Below are 17,581 nucleotides of genomic sequence, written 5' to 3'. Positions count from 1 at the left end.
ATCAATTAAATAAAATATTTATCGCCGATTGAATGTTAACACTTACCCGGAAGATGAGGCCAGTCTTGATACGAATATCATTTAATGGGGTAATGATCTTTGGTGCAAGGAATCGTGCCTTAGCAATAACAGCATCTGATGGTTCAGATGGCTCAGATTGGCCGGCTTGGTTAACAGCAATAATTCTGAATTCATACTCTTGTCCTTCGGTCAAATCTGGTACAGATGCTTGAGTCTTGTTTGGTGGCACATGAACAGCATTGGTCCAGTATGGGCTGCCCTTTTCTTTCTTCTGAATAATATATTCGGTGAGGGGCGATCCGCCATCTGATTTGGGTGCCTTCCATTCCAAATCGACGTGACCCTTGTCCCAGTCTTTGATTGCTGGTTTACCTGGAGCGTCTGGTTCATCGAATTCATTCTTAGCAATAATGCTCTTGTTGGCTTCAAGTGGCTCTGATTCACCGATAGCGTTGACTGTTTTCACACGGAATAAGTATTCCTTTTTGTGTATCAAACGTGTGACATCATGAGCAAGATTAAAGCTCATACCAGCATCAGACCATGTGCCACGTGACATGTCCATTTTTTCGATGACATAATGCAAAATCGGAGATCCGCCATCGTCGAGTGGCATTCTCCAGGCCAAATGGCATCCCTCTTTCGTAATACCGGTTATATCAAGTGGTGGTTGTGGTGGTCCTGGTTTATCGAGTACAGTAACACTTGCCGATGCAGTGAATTCACCACATTCGTTTGCCAATGTCAATGTGTATTGACCCGAATCAGCACGCACCGAATATGGAATTTCAAATGTTAGTTCATTATTGTACAATTGCATATCGATACGTGGACCGGCTTCGAGCTGTTTGCCATGAGCAAACCATTTAAATGTTGGTCGTGGCGATGCTTCGATTGGCAGTGTCCATTTGATTGGTTTTCCTGCATGGACAACCAAATCTTGAAGCAATTTCTTGTCGAAGTGTGGTGCAACAAAGCGAGCCTTTGCAATGATTGGTGTTGAAGCGTCACTTGGTTCGCCTGGTCCTCCTTTGTTCACAGCAATCACGCGGAATTCATATTCTTCGCCTTCCGTTAAATCAGGAACACGAGCATCATTTGCACTTGGGCCAACTTCAAGAGCCTTTTCCCATGGGCCGAATTTCGGTTTCTTTTCGATGATGTAACCTGTGATAGGACTTCCACCGTCCTTCTTGGGTGGCGTCCATTTCAAATCGACATGATCCTTATCCCAATCAGTAACCTCAGGTTTGCCTGGTTTGTCTGGTTTTCCGAATGGATCCTTGGCAGTAATTGGTTGATGTGTTGTCAATGGTGTGGATTCACCTTGCTTATTGACAGCGCGTACACGGAAATTGTAATCGTGGCCTTCGATCAAATTATCGGCACGCAGTGAAGTTGATGCACATTCTCCGACTGGTACCCAACGCATGGCATCGGTGTCCATTTTCTCAACAACGTAATGCGAAATTTCTGAGCCACCATCGTCTTTCGGTGGACGCCAGCTGAGTGTGCAGCCAGATTTGGTGATGTTGTCAGCACGCAATGGGCCTTCTGGTGGGCTTGGCACATCAAGCACAGTAACTGTAACCGTTGCTTTGTCAACACCGTTGATATTGCGGGCAACAAGTGTGTAAACTCCGCTGTCGGCGCGCTTGGCATCGATCACCTTAAGTTTTGTGCGGTATGGTTCGTTGATGATCTTAACGCGATCTGAATTGACAACAATGTTGTCTTTCAATTGCCACTCCTTTGACGGCGGCGGTTCGCCGATAACTGGAACATCATACTGATGACAAGAAGAAACAAAATCAATTTAATAGGATATAATCATCGCCCATTGAATGTTAACACATACCTCGAAGTTTTGGCCAGCACGAATCTTGATGTTTTGCATGAAGTTGCGATCGATCTTTGGTGCCAAGTTCTTTGGTCTGGCAACATGTTTGTCGGTTGCATCACTTGGTGTACCCGGACCGGCTTTGTTGACGGCACGAACACGGAATTCGTATGTCAATCCTTCAATCAAATCAGGCACCTTGCCAGTTGTAACATCACCCTGGACTTCAGCGCATTTCTCCCAATCTGGACTGTATTTGTCCTTCTTTTCAATGATATAAGCTGTAATTGGACTTCCGCCGTCACTTTCTGGGCGTGTCCATTCCAATTCAACGAAGTCGGTGTCATAATCCTTGATTTCTGGTTTACCTGGTTTAGTTGGTTCATCGAATGGATTCTTGGCTTCGACAGCGTGTGGTGTGGTCAATGGCTCAGACTTGCCTTGTTTATTTACGGCACGTACTCTGAACTTGTACTTATGACCAGGAGTCAAACCGTCAACAGCCAATTTCGTTGTTGGTCCATCAGTTTCACCAGCTGGAACCCAGCGACCGGTATTTTCGTCCATCTTTTCGACCACATACTTTTCAATTGGTTGACCACCATCGTCTTGTGGTGGACTCCATTTGAGTGTCGCTCCCTCAGCATGAACATCTTCAACCTTCAATGGTCCTTGTGGTGGTGATGGCACATCGAGTACAGTAACCTTAACGTCAGCTGTGTCGGAGCCGTTGATGTTTTCGGCGGTGATTGTGTAGGTACCCGATTCTGCACGACTCGCATTTTGAACTTTCAATACCGTGTTGTAGTCTACATGCTTCACCTTGACGCGGTCGCTTGGGCGAACTTCGCGCTTGTTCAACAGCCACTTGGTTGTTGGAACAGGCTCTCCGCTAACCTGAAAAAAGATTATTCATATTTATATTTAAGTAAATGTGAAATAGCCCAGCTAAATATGGAATAAATTAAATAATGAATGAATACCTTGATGTCATACGCGAAATTGGATCCAGCCTTGACTTTGACTTCAATCAAATTGGTTCGGTCAATGCGTGGAGCTTGGTTGCGTGGCTTAGCGATAATGGTTGGTGTGGCATCGCTTGGCTCGCCTGGTCCTGCTTTGTTGACAGCAACCACACGGAACTCATAGCCTTGTCCTTCGATCAAATCAGGAACGGTGGCTTTGCATTGATCAGCTGGAACTTCGAGAGCCTTTTCCCATGTACCGAATTTGTCCTTCTTTTCGACCAGATATCCAGTGACTGGGTCACCACCGTCATTTTGTGGTGGTGTCCATGCCAAGTCGACATGATCCTTGTCCCAGTCTGTGGCACGAACGTTTTCTGGTTTTCCAGGTTCGTCGAACGGATTCTTGGCAACAATCGAGTGTTCGGTTTCCAGTGGTTCTGATTCGCCTTCGGCATTAACAGCAGACACACGGAATTTGTATTCTTTGTCGGGTGTTAAATTGTTGACATCGTAGGCTGGTTCAGATGAGCGACCAACAGGAACCCAGCAACCGGTATCAACATCCAATTTGTCGACTTGATAGTATTCGATTGGAGTACCTCCGTCGTCCTTTGGCCTCTTCCATTTGAGATGGCAACCATTCTTATGAACATCGGACACTTCAAGTGGTCCTTCTGGTTTCGTTGGCTTATCGGTGACGGTGACTGTGACGGTCACGGAATCTTGGCCTGAACTGTTCTTAGCTGTGATTGTGTATTCACCCGAGTCACCGCGTTTGGTTGGTCGAACGACCAATTTCGAATTGTATGGGACATTATCGATGGTAACTGCTTTGCTTGGTGTCAATGGCATGTTACAGAAGCGCCAGTCAACGTGAGGCGGTTCTTCGCCAATGATGTTAACATCGAACTTCAATGCAGTGCCAGCCGACAAAGTGATATCGCGCAAATTGCGACGATCGATTTTCGGTGCGAGGAATCGTGGTTTGGCAATGAAATTCTTGCTAGCCTCCGATGGTTCTGAGGCACCGGCTTTGTTCAAAGCAACCACACGGAATTGGTATTCATTGCCTTCAATCAAACCATTGATTGTAGCGGCTGGAGTATCACCAGTTGTTTCGAGCGCCTTCTCCCACATTGGGCTGTACTTGTCTTTCATTTCGATGATGTAGCCAGTGATGGGTGACCCACCGTCTGTGATTGGTTCCTTCCATACCAAATCGACGTGGTTGGCAGACCAGTCGGCTGGTTCTGGTGCACCTGGTTGTGATGGTACAACATATGGATCGCGTGCAATTATTGTGCCAAGAGTTTCCAACGGTTCGGATTCTCCTTCTTTGTTGACTGCCTTCACACGGAATTTGTATTCGTGATTTGGAATCAAACCATCCACTTCCATTTCAGGGGTCGAACCTTCAGTTTTACCAACTGGCAACCAAATGCCATTATCTGGATCGAATTTCTCGACCACATAATTTTCAATTGGCTCGCCGCCGTCATCTTTTGGTCTCTTCCATTTGAGTGTGCATCCATCTTTTGTGATGTTCGACACATCTAACGGACCTTCTGGTTTGCCAGGTTTAGCTAGATAGAAAACGAAGAAGAAGAGAAAGAAAAACAGGAATGAGATTTGTCTGTTCAATCTCAACTTCTCGAAAGTATGTAAGAAATACTCACAGATAACAGTGATTTCAATTTCGGCCTGATCTTGGCCGTATTTGTTTTGTGCGACAATCTTATAAGTTCCAGTATCTTTTCGTTCGGGATTATCGTTGAAGAATTTCGTATTGTATGGAACGTTGTCAACACGTTTGTGATTCGTTGCTTGCAGTGGTTTACCGTTGACAAACCATGCAACCTCTGGAGCTGGCTCGCCGGTTACCTGAATCGAAAGAGAATTTTCTTTGTCGTTATTGTGATTTTACCATTTTCTACCGAAGAACTGATACATTTCTATGTCATCGAATCGTCTACTCGGGTGATAGATAGATTTCATTGGCATATACCACTACCATTACAACGAGTAAATCTTTTTTTAAGTGAATGGAAATGCTTACCTTCACGTCCAAATAAATTGGTTCACCCTCTTTGACTGTAATATTACGCAAGTTCTTGCGATCGATTTTAGGTGCCACTGAAATAACAATAAAAAAAATTTGTCGTTAGATTTTTTGTACGTAGAAACAACAATTTCTGAATAATTACATTTTCTTGGTTTTGTAATGACAGATTTGCTGGCTTTGGATGGTTCGCCAGGACCGGCAGCATTAACAGCACGAACACGGAATTCGTATTCAGTATTTTCGTCCAAATGTGGAACGGTGCCTTCGCACTTGTTGCCTGGAATTTCGGCAGCTTTGATCCATTTTGGAGAGTCTTTCTCTCGTTTTTCAATAACGTAGCCAGTAATTGGACTACCACCATCATTAATAGGTGCAGTCCATTTCAAGTCAACATGATCCTTGTCCCAATCAGTTGGTTCAGGTTGGCCAGGAGCACCAGGTTCGTCTAAATAAAATGATGTGAAAAACAAGGTAATTTAGTTTTAGTTTCAACGAAACTCGATCGACTTTACGTTTTTTCTTCTATACGAAACTTACCGAATGGATTCTTGGCAACGATTGTGTGGTCGGCTTCCAATGGTTCTGATTCGCCTTCGGCATTGACAGCAGATACACGGAATTTGTATTCTTGTCCGGGTGTTAGATTATCTAGCTTCAAATGTGGCTCCTTTGAGCGACCAGCTGGAACCCATCGTCCCGTATCCATATCCATTTTCTCAACGGCATAGTGATCGATTGGAACACCACCATCATCAAGTGGTGGATTCCATTTAAGGCTAGCGCCTTCCTTGTGTACATCACTAATACGAAGTGGGCCTTCTGGTTTACTTGGCTTATCGAGAATAGTAACTTCGATCGAAGCTTCGTCACGACCAGAATCGTTTTCGGCCTTGATTGTGATGCGTCCTTTGTGTGCACGAGTTGCGTTTGGAATATAGATCTTGGTGCGATAATCCTCGGAATCGATGGTAATATCGTCACGCGGTTGATCCAAGCGCTCTTTGTTCAAGAACCAGGTCTTCGTTGCTGGAGGTTCTCCACTCACCTTACAATCTATTCGAATGTTCTGACCAGCCTTAATTGAAATATCCTTGAGATTAGTGCGATCGATCTTTGGTGCAGCGTATCTGTCCTTAGCCAAAAGTGTGTCACTTGGCTGTGATGGTTTACTTTGACCGCCTTTATTAACCGCTTTGACACGGAATTGATATTTTTGCCCTTCAATCAAATCTGGGATATGCGCTTTGCAATCGGTTCCTCTGGTTTCCAACACCTTTTGCCATTTCGGTGAGAATTCGTCCTTCTTTTCAACGATATAACCAGTAATTGGAGCCCCACCGTCGTCCTCTGGTGCCTTCCATGTGATGTCGGCATGGTTTTTTGACCAATCCTTGAGTACTGGCTTGCTCGGTGCATCAGCAGCACTGTATGGATTCTTAGCCTTGATTGGCAATTCAGTGGTGAGTGGTTCTGATTCACCCTCAGCATTGACTGCCTTGACACGGAACAAGTAGTCTTTGCCTTCATTTAATCCAGTTACATCAGCCTCAGGTGTCTTTGACTTGCAAACTGGAACCCATCTTCCGGTTTCAGTATCCATACGCTCAACGACGTAGTGATCGATTGGCTCACCGCCATCGTCTTCTGGTTTCTCCCATTTGAGATGGCATCCTTCAGCCGTAACATCGGATACATCCAATGGACCTTGTGGCTTGCTTGGTTTACACAACACTTCCAATTCAACGTTGACTGTATCAACGCCGCTGCTGTTTTTAGCAGTAACTGTGTATGTACCGCGATCTGATCGCTTGACCTTTTGCAAAATGAATGTTGTTTTATAATCTTCGTTTTCGATCTTCAAACGATCGGCTGTTTTCAAAACTTCATTCTTATAGCTCCATTCGATACTTGGACTTGGTTCACCCTTGACATCGGCATCCATACGTAGCATTTGACCGGCACGCAATACCTTCTTTTGCAAGTTCTTGCGATCGATGTGCGGGGCAAGGAATCTTGGTTTGGCAATGACCGATTTTGATACATCGCTGGGTTCACTTGGACCAGCTTTGTTGACGGCAACCACTCTAAACTCGTATTCGTGGCCCTCATCGACATCGGTGACCTTACCTTGAGTTTGATTTCCTGGTACGGTCAAGGCGTCAGTCCATCCACGACCCGACTTATCACGCTTTTGAACGATATATTTTTCAATCGGAGCCCCTCCGTCGTTAGCTGGTGCTGTCCATTTCAAATCAACAAAGTCCTTATCCCAGTTAGTTGGTTCTGGGCGACCTGGCTTATCTGGTTCGTCAAATGGATTTTTGGCGATAATTGTTCCTTCAGTTTCCAATGGATCGGAATCGCCTTCTTTGTTAACAGCACGCACACGGAATTTGTATGGTTTTCCTTCTTGTAAACCAGTAACTGTTGCTTCTGGTTCGTTGCTGCGGCCGCATGGAACCCATTGACCGGTCAGTGGATCCAGTTTCTCAATTGAATAGTAATCGATTGGAGCACCACCGTCGTCGTCTGGTTTCTCCCATTTCAATTTGCATCCATGCTTATTAATATCGGATACTTTGAGTGGACCATTTGGTGTGGATGGTTTACCCAAAACAGTGATGTCGACATCAGCCCGATCTTCGCCTACTTGATTCTTAGCAACAATTGTGTATTTGCCAGATTGTGGACGTTTGGCACGCATGATATAGAATTTCGTGTTGTAATCGACGTTATCGATACGAATGTTTTCATCAACGGACAATTCCTTGTCCTTGAAGAACCATGTTACCTATAGATTTCCCAGTAATAAAATATCATTATTATTAACTTATAACATATTAATCACTTTATTAAGATGAAGAAAAAAAACTGTCAACATAACATAATAATAAATATTTTGGTTAATAACATATCGAAAAAGATGTTACCTCTGGTGGTGGCTCTCCGATAATTTTGATATCCAGTGAAAGCGATAGACCAGCTTTGACGACGACTGGATTCAAGTTGGTGCGGTCGATTCTTGGTTTCACTATAATTGAAGAAAAAATTATGCATAGAAATTATCGAGAAAGAGAACGAGGGAAGAAAAACTACAACAAAACGTAAAACATGAATGGACATTGAACATTGAACATTAAATTATGCACAAAACAGAGCTTTTTAAAGAGAAAAGAAAATTTAAATATTCAGTTTGATGTTTGCAGTGCAAAAAAAAAGATTTATAGCTTGCCAACTCACAGAATCTAGCCTTGGCAGTATGCCAGTTAGTAGCTTCCGATGGCTCAGATGGACCTGCCTTGTTAACGGCCTTTACACGGAACTTATACTGTTCACCTTCGACCAATTTTGGAACAGTGCCCTCGCACTTGTTGCCTGGAACTTCAATGGCTTTGACGAAGTTGCCGGAGTCTTTGTCCATAACTTCGATGATATAGCCTGTAATTGGTGCACCGTTGTCGCGAATTGGCGGTTCCCATTTCAATTTGACTGAATTTTCATCCCAGTCATCAATTTCTGGTAAACCTGGTGGGGCCGGTGGATCAAATGGATTCTTGGCCAAGGTTTCGTGATCAGTTTCAAGTGGACCTGATTCGCCTTCTTCATTGACAGCTTTAACACGGAAGTTGTACTTGTGGCCCGGTTCAAGTCCAGTGACTTCGGCTGCGGTTTTCGATGGATCAACACGGCCAGCTGGAACCCAGCGACCAGTGGCAACATCCATTTTTTCGAGAACATATGCTGTCAGTGGCAAACCACCATCGTCCTTTGGTTTGTTCCACTTAAGTTTGCATCCTTCTTTGTGCACGTCGGACACTTCGAGTGGACCTTCTGGTTTCGATGGTTTATCCAAAATGATAACTTCTACCGTTGCCTCATCAGTGCCCGAATCGTTCTCAGCAAAAATGGTATAAACACCCGACAATTTGCGTTCAGTGTCACTAATCGCGAGTTTAGTGTTATAGTCTTCGTTATCAACACGATAATGGGCACTAGTTTCAACTGGTTTACCAGCGAAACTCCATTTAATCGTCGCCGGTGGCTCTCCTTTCACGTCCGTTTCTATCTTGACCATTTCGCCGGCACGTACTTTGACCGTATGCAATTTTTCGCGATTTATAAGCGGTTTGAGGAAGCGATGCTTAGCCACATGTGGTTTGGTTGGGTCACTTGGTTCGCTGGGACCGGCTTTGTTAACGGCACGAACACGGAATTGATAGGTGCTTCCTTCCTTCAAATCTGGAACCGTAGCCTTCGGTTCAGGTGTATTAGTGACAAGCACTTCTTCCCAGTGTGGTGAGAATTTCTCCTTCTTTTCGACGATGTAACCGGTAACAGGAGCACCATTCGTTTTCTTCGGTGCTTCCCATTTCAATTCGGCGAATTCTGGTCCCCAGTCAATGATTTCTGGAGTACCTGGCTTGTCAGTGATTTCGTATGGATTCTTGGCGATGATTGTGCCGTCGGTTTCAAGTGGTTCCGATTCGCCTTCATCATTGATGGCCTTAACGCGGAACTTATACTCGTTACCTTCTTGCAATCCCTTCACATCGAACTCGGTATCTTCTGGTAAAGCACGACCAACTGGTACCCAACGGCCGGTAGCCTTATCGAATTTTTCAACTTGATAAGCGGTGATTGGTTTGCCACCATCGTCCTCTGGTTTTTCCCATTTAAGTTTGCATCCATTCTTAGTGACATCAGACACTTTGAGTGGACCCTTTGGTTTGCCTGGTGCTGACAAAACAGTCACATCAACTTCAGCAACATCTTCACCGTGTTGATTGACGGCTTTAATCTTGTACATTCCAGAGTTTGCACGGATCGATTCTTTGATCGAGAATTTCGTGTTATATGGCACGTTAGTGATTTCGACATTGCCTTCGGTCTTGACTTCTTTATCTTTAAGGGTCCAGGTAACTTCAGGCGGTGGCTCTCCGCGCACGTCCACATCGAAGAAGATCGGCTTCCCGGCGCGCACAATAATTGTCTTGAGATTGGTGCGATCGATTCGTGGCTTCAATGCCTTGTAACGGATGACTTGGGTCTTTGATGGATCTGATGGTGGTGAAAGACCGGCCTTGTTTACAGCTGTAACACGGAATTGATATTCTCCAGTCTCCTTCAGATCATCGATTAAAGCTTCCAATTGATCACCAGGAACTTCAAGTACTTTCTCCCAATCTGGTTTTGTTTTGTCTAGGTGAAAATAATGAACAGATTAATTTTTTGCAATTCAACAGAAAAAAATATACATTGCATTCAACATTCTTTATACATTTTATCGAAAGAAGAAAAATACACCAGGTATATGTACTATGGAATATTTTACAATTGAGTGAGTGAAAATATTGGATGTTCGATTATGTCTATATTCAAAATTTTGAAATTCCAAGTGATCAAGAGTGAAAATGATTGTATTTTAACTTGATATAGAGGAAAATAAGAAAAAATAATCAAATGCATCACTTGACTGGTGCAAAACTTCGTGCGGAAATTGGATGAATGAAAATGAGGAATCCATAATTTACAATTCCACTTTTCACAATATATCGAAAGTGATCTCTCCGATGATGTTTGATTGGATTTCCGAAAATTTTCATAATCCATGCCTTTTCAAACGTTTATAAATCACGAAAATGTGATAAAAACTCACTAAATATTGTTCCACATTTTCCAGTAGTCATATATTTTACTATCTCTAATTACAAAATATAAATTTGAGATGAGTCAAAAATCAAAATATCTCCGCATTGTTTTTCATCAAATTGTGCAAAAATAATGTAAAACACTCACCTTTTTTCTCGACAATATATTTTTCAATAGTGGCACCACCGTCCGATTTTGGAGGTGTCCATTTGATGGTTGCGCTATGATTGTCGTAGTCGACAACTTCTGGGGTTCCTGGTTTAAGTGGTTCGTCGAATGGATTCTTAGCGATGATCGAATGATCCGTTACCAATGGTTCAGAGTCGCCTTCATCGTTGACAGCCGATACGCGGAATTTGTATTCGGCACCCGGGCTCAAGCCAGTAACGGTGAATTCTGGATTGTCCTTTGTTCCGTCACCACCTGATGCTGGAACTTTACCAACTCGCACCCATTTACCGGTTGCGGTATCCATTTTCTCGATTTCGTATTCCTTAATCGGAACACCGCCGTCGTCTTCTGGTTTCTTCCACTTCAATTTGCAGCCCTTCTCGTGAATGTCTTTCACTTCAAGTGGGCCCTTTGGTGTACCTGGTCGTCCCAGCACAATCAACTCAACGGTTTCCTCGTCGCTGCCATTGCGATTGGTTGCCTTGAGCTTGTATTTGCCCGTATCGTTACGTTGGACGTTGATGATCGAAAAATCGGTGTGATATTCCTTGTTTTCAATCTTGATACGTTCGGTCGATACAAGTGGAATATCATCACGCCAACTCCATACCAACTCAGGTGCAGGCTCACCAGTTACATCCACGGACCTTGAGTTTTGAAATATGAATTGAGTCGAAAATAAATCATTTCACCTAGGTTGTACACTTTTGCCATATTCTACTCACCATTTGTGCGTTCGGCCTGACTTGATCGTAACCTGCTTGAATGTGTTTCGATCGATTCGTGGTTTCACTGTACAGAAATTATTTTACGAGAGAAAACATGGAACACATAAAATAGTTAGCCACAGAAAGGGGTAGAAAAAATCATAACGAATACACAGTAATCAATTTCACTGTGCACACATAGGGGACTTTTTCCTCTGTTAGAAAGAGTATACTTGAAAACGCCTATCAAATTTATGGACTTACAGTTCTTGTATTTGCAGAGATGGTTATCAGTTGGCTCAGATGCTTCTGATGAACCAGCTTTGTTGTGAGCTTTGACACGGAATTGATAAGTCAAATTTTCTTTAAGACCATCGACCACAGCTTCACATTTGTCGTCTGGTGTCTTTAGCACTTCTGACCATTCTGGTGAGAATTTGCTCTTCATTTCAACGGTGTAGTGAGTGATTGGTCTGCCACCATCCTTTTCTGGTTTGGCCCAGTTTAATGTAGCACTAACATTGTCGTAATCAACAATATCCGGTTTGCCTGGTTTGCTTGGTTCATCATATGGATTTCTGGCAAGAATGGCGTCAGTGGTCTCAAGTGGTTCTGATTCGCCTTCCTTGTTCTTAGCGCGAACACGGAACTTGTATTTCTTATTCGGTGTGAGTCCATTGAAGGTGAATGTATCATCATCTGGACCGCATTCGCCAGCTGGAATCCATCTACCTGTGTCCATATCCATTTTCTCCAAGACATATCCGGTAATGTCAGAGCCACCAGTATCTTCTGGTTTTTGCCATTTAACTTTAACGCGATTGGCACGAATTTCTTCTGGCACAAGTGGTCCCTTTGGCGGTGATGGCTTGTCAAGCACAACAACATCGCCAACCGATTCAATTGTTCCACTGCTGTTGGTTAAAATAAGCTTGTATTTGCCAGAGTCGGCACGAACACCCTTGCGAACAGTCAAAATAGTGTTGCGTTCTGGCTTCTCGATTGTGATACGTTCGCCATCAGCACTTATTTCTTTTCCATCTTTCTCCCATTTCACCTCAGGTTCTGGCTCTCCACCGTAACGAATATCATACTGATGACAAGAACAAAAAAATCAATTAAATAAAAATATTCATCGCCCATTGAATGTTAACACTTACCTTGACGGTTTGTCCTGTAAATCGAAATAAAAATAATAAAAATAATAATTGCATTAGATAAAAAACAATAGATTCAAGCGTCATTGTATCATATAATCGGATCATACCTTTTTTGATGATAATTGGTTTGAGAGCATCACCAATGATGAATGGTTTGACGAAGCGGCATTTGGCAATGATTGGTTTTGTAGCATCACTGGCCTCACCAGGACCAGCTTTGTTAACAGCACGAACTCTAAACTCGTACGTGTTGCCTTCCTTAAGGCCATCAACTGTTGTCGATGTTTCAGAAGCTGGTACACGCTTTTTCTTAACCCATTCTTTGCTGAATTTGTCTTTCACTTCAATTTCGTACTCAGTGATTTCAGCTCCGCCATCATTGTCTGGTTTCGCCCAGGTAATGTCAGCATGATCTTTATCCCAGTCAGTAACATCAACATTCTTCGGTTTGCCTGGCTCATCCCATGGATCTTTAGCCAAAACATTGTTCTTGAATGTGGCTGGTTCGCTGGGTCCGATTTTGTTAACGGCACGAATGCGGAATTTGTATGTTTTCTTTGGTGTAAGATCTTCAACCTTGAATGTAGTTGGTTTGCCAGCTGGCACTTCACCGACATTATCCCAGCCCTTTTTCAGCGACAAATCTTGGCGTTCGATAATATATTTCTGGATTGGAGCACCACCATCTTCTTTCGGTGCTTTCCAGTCGACAACGCATGATTTTTCAAACACGTCATGCACATCGACATCTTCTGGTGCGTTTGGAACGTCTTGCATGGTAATATTGACATCTTTCACATCTTCACCTTGACCGTTCGACAATTTGAGTTGGTATGCACCAGATTGATCGCGGGTTGGCTTCTTGATCTTGAAAATAACCTTGTTATCCTTAACTTGTACCTCAACATCTTTGGATGGCAATGGTTTTCCATCCTTAAGCAATTTCGCTTCGACAGGAGTTTGTTTTGTGCCGTCAACTATGGAAAAATCATTTGCATTAGAATATGCTAGAATAAATCAAATGATTGATAAACCACCGTTACAACGAACTTACTTTTGAATGGCACTTCAATGACAATTGGTGCACTGATTGGTCCTTCGAAATCGCTTGGAGCATTGATTTGAGGTTTGCTTTCACCCTTTTGAACGGTGAGTTTACAGGATGAGCTCAATTTTCCTGAATCAACGGAAATTTCACCATCATCGGCCATCTCCAAGTTATTGAAGACCAATTGATGTTTTCCCCCACCCAGATTCTTGATTTCAACGCGCTCGCTTGGCACAATGGGTTCGCCATTGAACTTCCAATCGGCTGGTGCAGTTTGATCTTGCAATTCAATTTCCAGCACCAACTTCTCGCGCTCAACAGCCACTGTGTCCTTGAGTTTTTTGTTGAACTTATTTAGATAATTGATAACAAGTTCAGCTTGTGTTTTATCAGCATTACTGACACAAGAGTATTGACCAGCGTCCGAAACTTTGGCATCCTTGATGACAAGCTTGCGTTTGCGACCGTCTTTAACGGCTTGAACACGCTTCGAATCTTCTGGTTTGATCTCTTCACCATCCTTGAACCATGTTACCTCACCACCTGCATCGTCCAACTCACAAGCCAATGTAACATTATCTTTCTCAATGAGTTGCTGTGACTTGAGCACCTTAACGAATTTGTATGGATATTCTACGTGGATAAAGAAATAATTATATATGTTCATTAGAACAAATTAAACTCTCTTTTTTATCATTTACATGCGCTACTTACCGACAACTTGAACTTTTGTTTCAGTTTTATCGGGTTGTCTTTCGAGTTGGCATCGATAGTCACCAGTATCGTCCAAATCACAATTTCGAATTTGCAATTTGCAAACACCGGACAATTCTTTGCCGATCAAATATTTATCGTCGTTGGACAGTTTCTTATCACCTTTGTACCATGCCACATTGGCCATTGAGCTGCTGACTGTACATTCCATGGTCAATTCGTGCTTGGTGAATCCATCGTGCTTCTTTTTCAATGGCTTGGTGAATGTGTATGTTGGATCTGGTTCTTCGACATTCAAGAAAGCAGCTGATTGAATACCACCGATATCGATTGTGTATTTTGCGGTATCCTCCACTTTTGGATTCATAACGATCAACTGGTAAGTATCGCCATCGTTCTTGAACTTGTACTTCGAACCGGTGAATAGTTCCTACGATGGTAAAAATTTAACGTTAACATCTATTTTAAACTAAATGATACGATCGGCACTTGATACATACGTCCTTGCGACAGAACCACTTCGGTTTGGCATTTGCTTTCGAAAATTTTGCCTCGAACACGACCTTTTTGTCTTTTCCTTCCTTTGCAATTTGATCAAGAAGTGGGGTCAAGAAGCTGTCTGCTTTCTGTTCCGAATTCAAAAGTGTCAATATAAAATATTATTTTCCAATTCAAATAAAACAATGGTTTCATATGCCATTCAGAAAAAGAACTGCATTGAGATGAATCTTGCTGAAAATGATGAAAATCTTCAGAAAGAAAAATTTGATGAGCAAAAATTGAAAATCAAAATACCGAACTAATTGGTGAAAATGTTCATAGAAAAACCAAACTTCAAATTCTATCTCTCTAGAGATTGAGAGACAAAAACCAAATGAATTGCAGACAAAAATTCCTCACCAGAAACTTGACAAAATTTGATAAAAATCGAAAAAGAAAAACCAAAATTCGATTTGAGTTTTCAACGGAAAAAAGATAGTGAAGATGATAGTAGTGATGTGAAGAAAGTGAAAAAGAAATTACACAACAACCACGAAAGTAGAATGAAGGGAAACGTTCAAAAAAGAATAAGAAGGAATAAAGACAGAGACAGAGACAGAGACAGTGACAATGACAGTGAGAGATAGATAAAAAGGAGAGTAGATATAAGGCATAATTTATCGACACGATATCACGGTACACGCCGTGCCGATTGACATTGAACTCGAGATCGAGACTTGTAAAAACCACCTCCGTACGATGGAATGGATGTAATGTAGGCCAGTCTGGTATCAGTTCGGCTAACGATGGACGTCTTGATCCACCACCCTATAAATCAGTCATAATTCAGTATGAAAAACACATACATTTCACAACAACAATTATACGGGAATGTTTCAACACAGTGCACGCGTCATATGACAGCTGACTGTATTGCATTTCTATTTTAAAATACTTGAACATTTAAGTGCATTTATTCACGGACACATACAATATACGTAACATACATATATATCAATGAAATGGTTAGTGTTTTGTTTCTTTTTTTTCGTTTTTTTTTGTTGTTAAAAGTGGAAAATACGTTAAACCTTACCCTTTCGACCTTCTTCAATGCTGGCAATGGTTTTTCAACCTCTTTCAAATCGCCCCAATCTGGGTCTCCCTTGTCCTGTCCCCATTTGGCGTACTTGCGTTTCTTCAACATAGCACGGAAGTCCATGCCACTCGAATCCGATACATACATTTGCATTTCGGCTGAATCTTCGCCGTGAATGTTTGAAATGACGATTTTATATTTGCCTTCGTCGTTTGGTTTGCATTTGCGCATGCAAAGTGTGATTGTATTGGATTCGCCATCAGTGAGGAACTTGAAGCGACCACCTTCGATGATCTCGGTAACACCTTTGTAGAATTTGAATGTCGGCGCTGGAATACCTTCAACTTGCACACTGATGTATCCAGTTGAATCTGAACAAATACGTTTTCGATATTTTGTTAGTCACAAAACCATGTACAACATACAATGATGTGTGTTTAGAACAGTTTGAAATGAAATACAAACCTTCAACAGCTGAATAGCTTTCCTGTACGTCAACGATTTGTGGTGGTCCCACTTCGCCGATATCTCGCAATGGTGTCGATGGTTGATTGATCTTGTCTTCGAGATCTTGTACGCTTGGCCGTCGTAAATCAACCGACGGACGACGTCTCTGCTTTGATTAATAACAATGGTATTGTACCAAACACGAAGAAAATGGTAAGATAAAACACATATTTCGGATTAGATGTCGGTTGGGAATGATAGAAATAAATGGTTTATAGGAAAAATAGATACAGAACAAAAGCAAAATGGCATTTGTTTTTATAAAGAAGACAGAGAAAATAGAAGTAGAAAAGTTATAAGAAAGATGTAAATCGAAACCAGAAGCTTTTTGTACTTATCAATATGTTAAATTTATGATGAACATAGATTTGAAGACAAGAATAGAAATAGGTGTTAGTCAGAGAAATGAAAAATTAGTTAGAAAGCTTAGAAAAGTTTGTAAGCAAATGCTATACAGATATTGGGTATGCTTCACATTAATATTTTTCCTTTCAGTTGTTTACCTCGAGAATGAAGAAAATAAAGAAAGTAAGAAAAATACCGGAAGCATGTTATGTAACGTGTTTTCTGTTGAATCATGAATAACATTTTCCTACATCTACATTTTGTTCGTTATTTTTTCTAATATATATATGTACATTCCAATGACTTGAACTTTTTTTAAAAATTCTATTCTAAACACATGACAACATAGAGTCTAACAAAAAAAAAACACGAGAACGAAAATCATTAGTCAGAATATAGTTTGCATAAACAAGAAACGAATATCACATGTATACGTGTGACTTTCGAAACAACTTATGCCCAAATGAAAGTTTCGGTTGTGTTGGGATGTAGCAATGTCTGGAGCATGTTGATCGAACCTAATATTATTTTTCTTCAACATCTCCGCGTTTCTTTTCTATTGTATTGTATTGTATATATGTACAAGAAGGATTTTTATTGTTTTGTTTGATGTTTGCTGTGACCGCAATTTGTATACATACAAAATAAAAAGCTATTTACAACGATGGCCATATGAAATAAATACATTTGGACCTCAAACGACTTATTTGAGGTATTCGAAAAAAATGGGAATAAGAAAAACTTTATATTAACAAAATTCAATGGAAAATAAACACAAGACTTGAATTCGCCACCGAATTTGCTTCTTTTTAA

At 41.7% G+C, this 17,581-nt stretch overlaps 1 protein-coding gene across 14 annotated transcripts in view; it reads right to left on the bottom strand.

The window, feature by feature from the left end:
- Window positions 1-17,581, bottom strand: part of LOC129575162 (twitchin) — a 54,138-nt gene that overhangs the window by 11,464 nt on the left and 25,093 nt on the right. For 10 of the 14 annotated variants that reach the window (XM_055458147.1, XM_055458155.1, XM_055458150.1 and 7 more), the window contains 19 exons: window positions 16,382-16,532; window positions 15,914-16,287; window positions 14,841-14,966; window positions 14,341-14,770; window positions 13,633-14,259; window positions 12,686-13,555; window positions 12,579-12,592; window positions 11,683-12,511; window positions 11,437-11,503; window positions 10,688-11,358; window positions 8,132-10,090; window positions 7,822-7,922; window positions 5,429-7,682; window positions 5,034-5,336; window positions 4,886-4,962; window positions 4,506-4,710; window positions 2,845-4,412; window positions 1,880-2,758; window positions 47-1,810 (listed from right to left, as the gene is read on the bottom strand). In XM_055458147.1, coding sequence (XP_055314122.1) covers window positions 47-1,810; window positions 1,880-2,758; window positions 2,845-4,412; window positions 4,506-4,710; window positions 4,886-4,962; window positions 5,034-5,336; window positions 5,429-7,682; window positions 7,822-7,922; window positions 8,132-10,090; window positions 10,688-11,358; window positions 11,437-11,503; window positions 11,683-12,511; window positions 12,579-12,592; window positions 12,686-13,555; window positions 13,633-14,259; window positions 14,341-14,770; window positions 14,841-14,966; window positions 15,914-16,287; window positions 16,382-16,532 — 13,269 coding nt within the window. The remainder of the gene's footprint in view (window positions 1-46; window positions 1,811-1,879; window positions 2,759-2,844; window positions 4,413-4,505; window positions 4,711-4,885; window positions 4,963-5,033; window positions 5,337-5,428; window positions 7,683-7,821; window positions 7,923-8,131; window positions 10,091-10,687; window positions 11,359-11,436; window positions 11,504-11,682; window positions 12,512-12,578; window positions 12,593-12,685; window positions 13,556-13,632; window positions 14,260-14,340; window positions 14,771-14,840; window positions 14,967-15,913; window positions 16,288-16,381; window positions 16,533-17,581) is intronic. The other 4 variants (XM_055458148.1, XM_055458152.1, XM_055458156.1 and 1 more) reach the window with 1 other exon arrangement.

This window comes from Sitodiplosis mosellana, unplaced genomic scaffold (genome assembly GCF_009176505.1).
Source record: "Sitodiplosis mosellana isolate CC-2019 unplaced genomic scaffold, AAFC_SMos_1.0 Smas_scaffold_6166, whole genome shotgun sequence".
Classification (NCBI taxonomy): Eukaryota; Metazoa; Arthropoda; class Insecta; order Diptera; family Cecidomyiidae; genus Sitodiplosis; species Sitodiplosis mosellana.
This window is presented reverse-complemented; position numbering and strand designations above follow the sequence as displayed.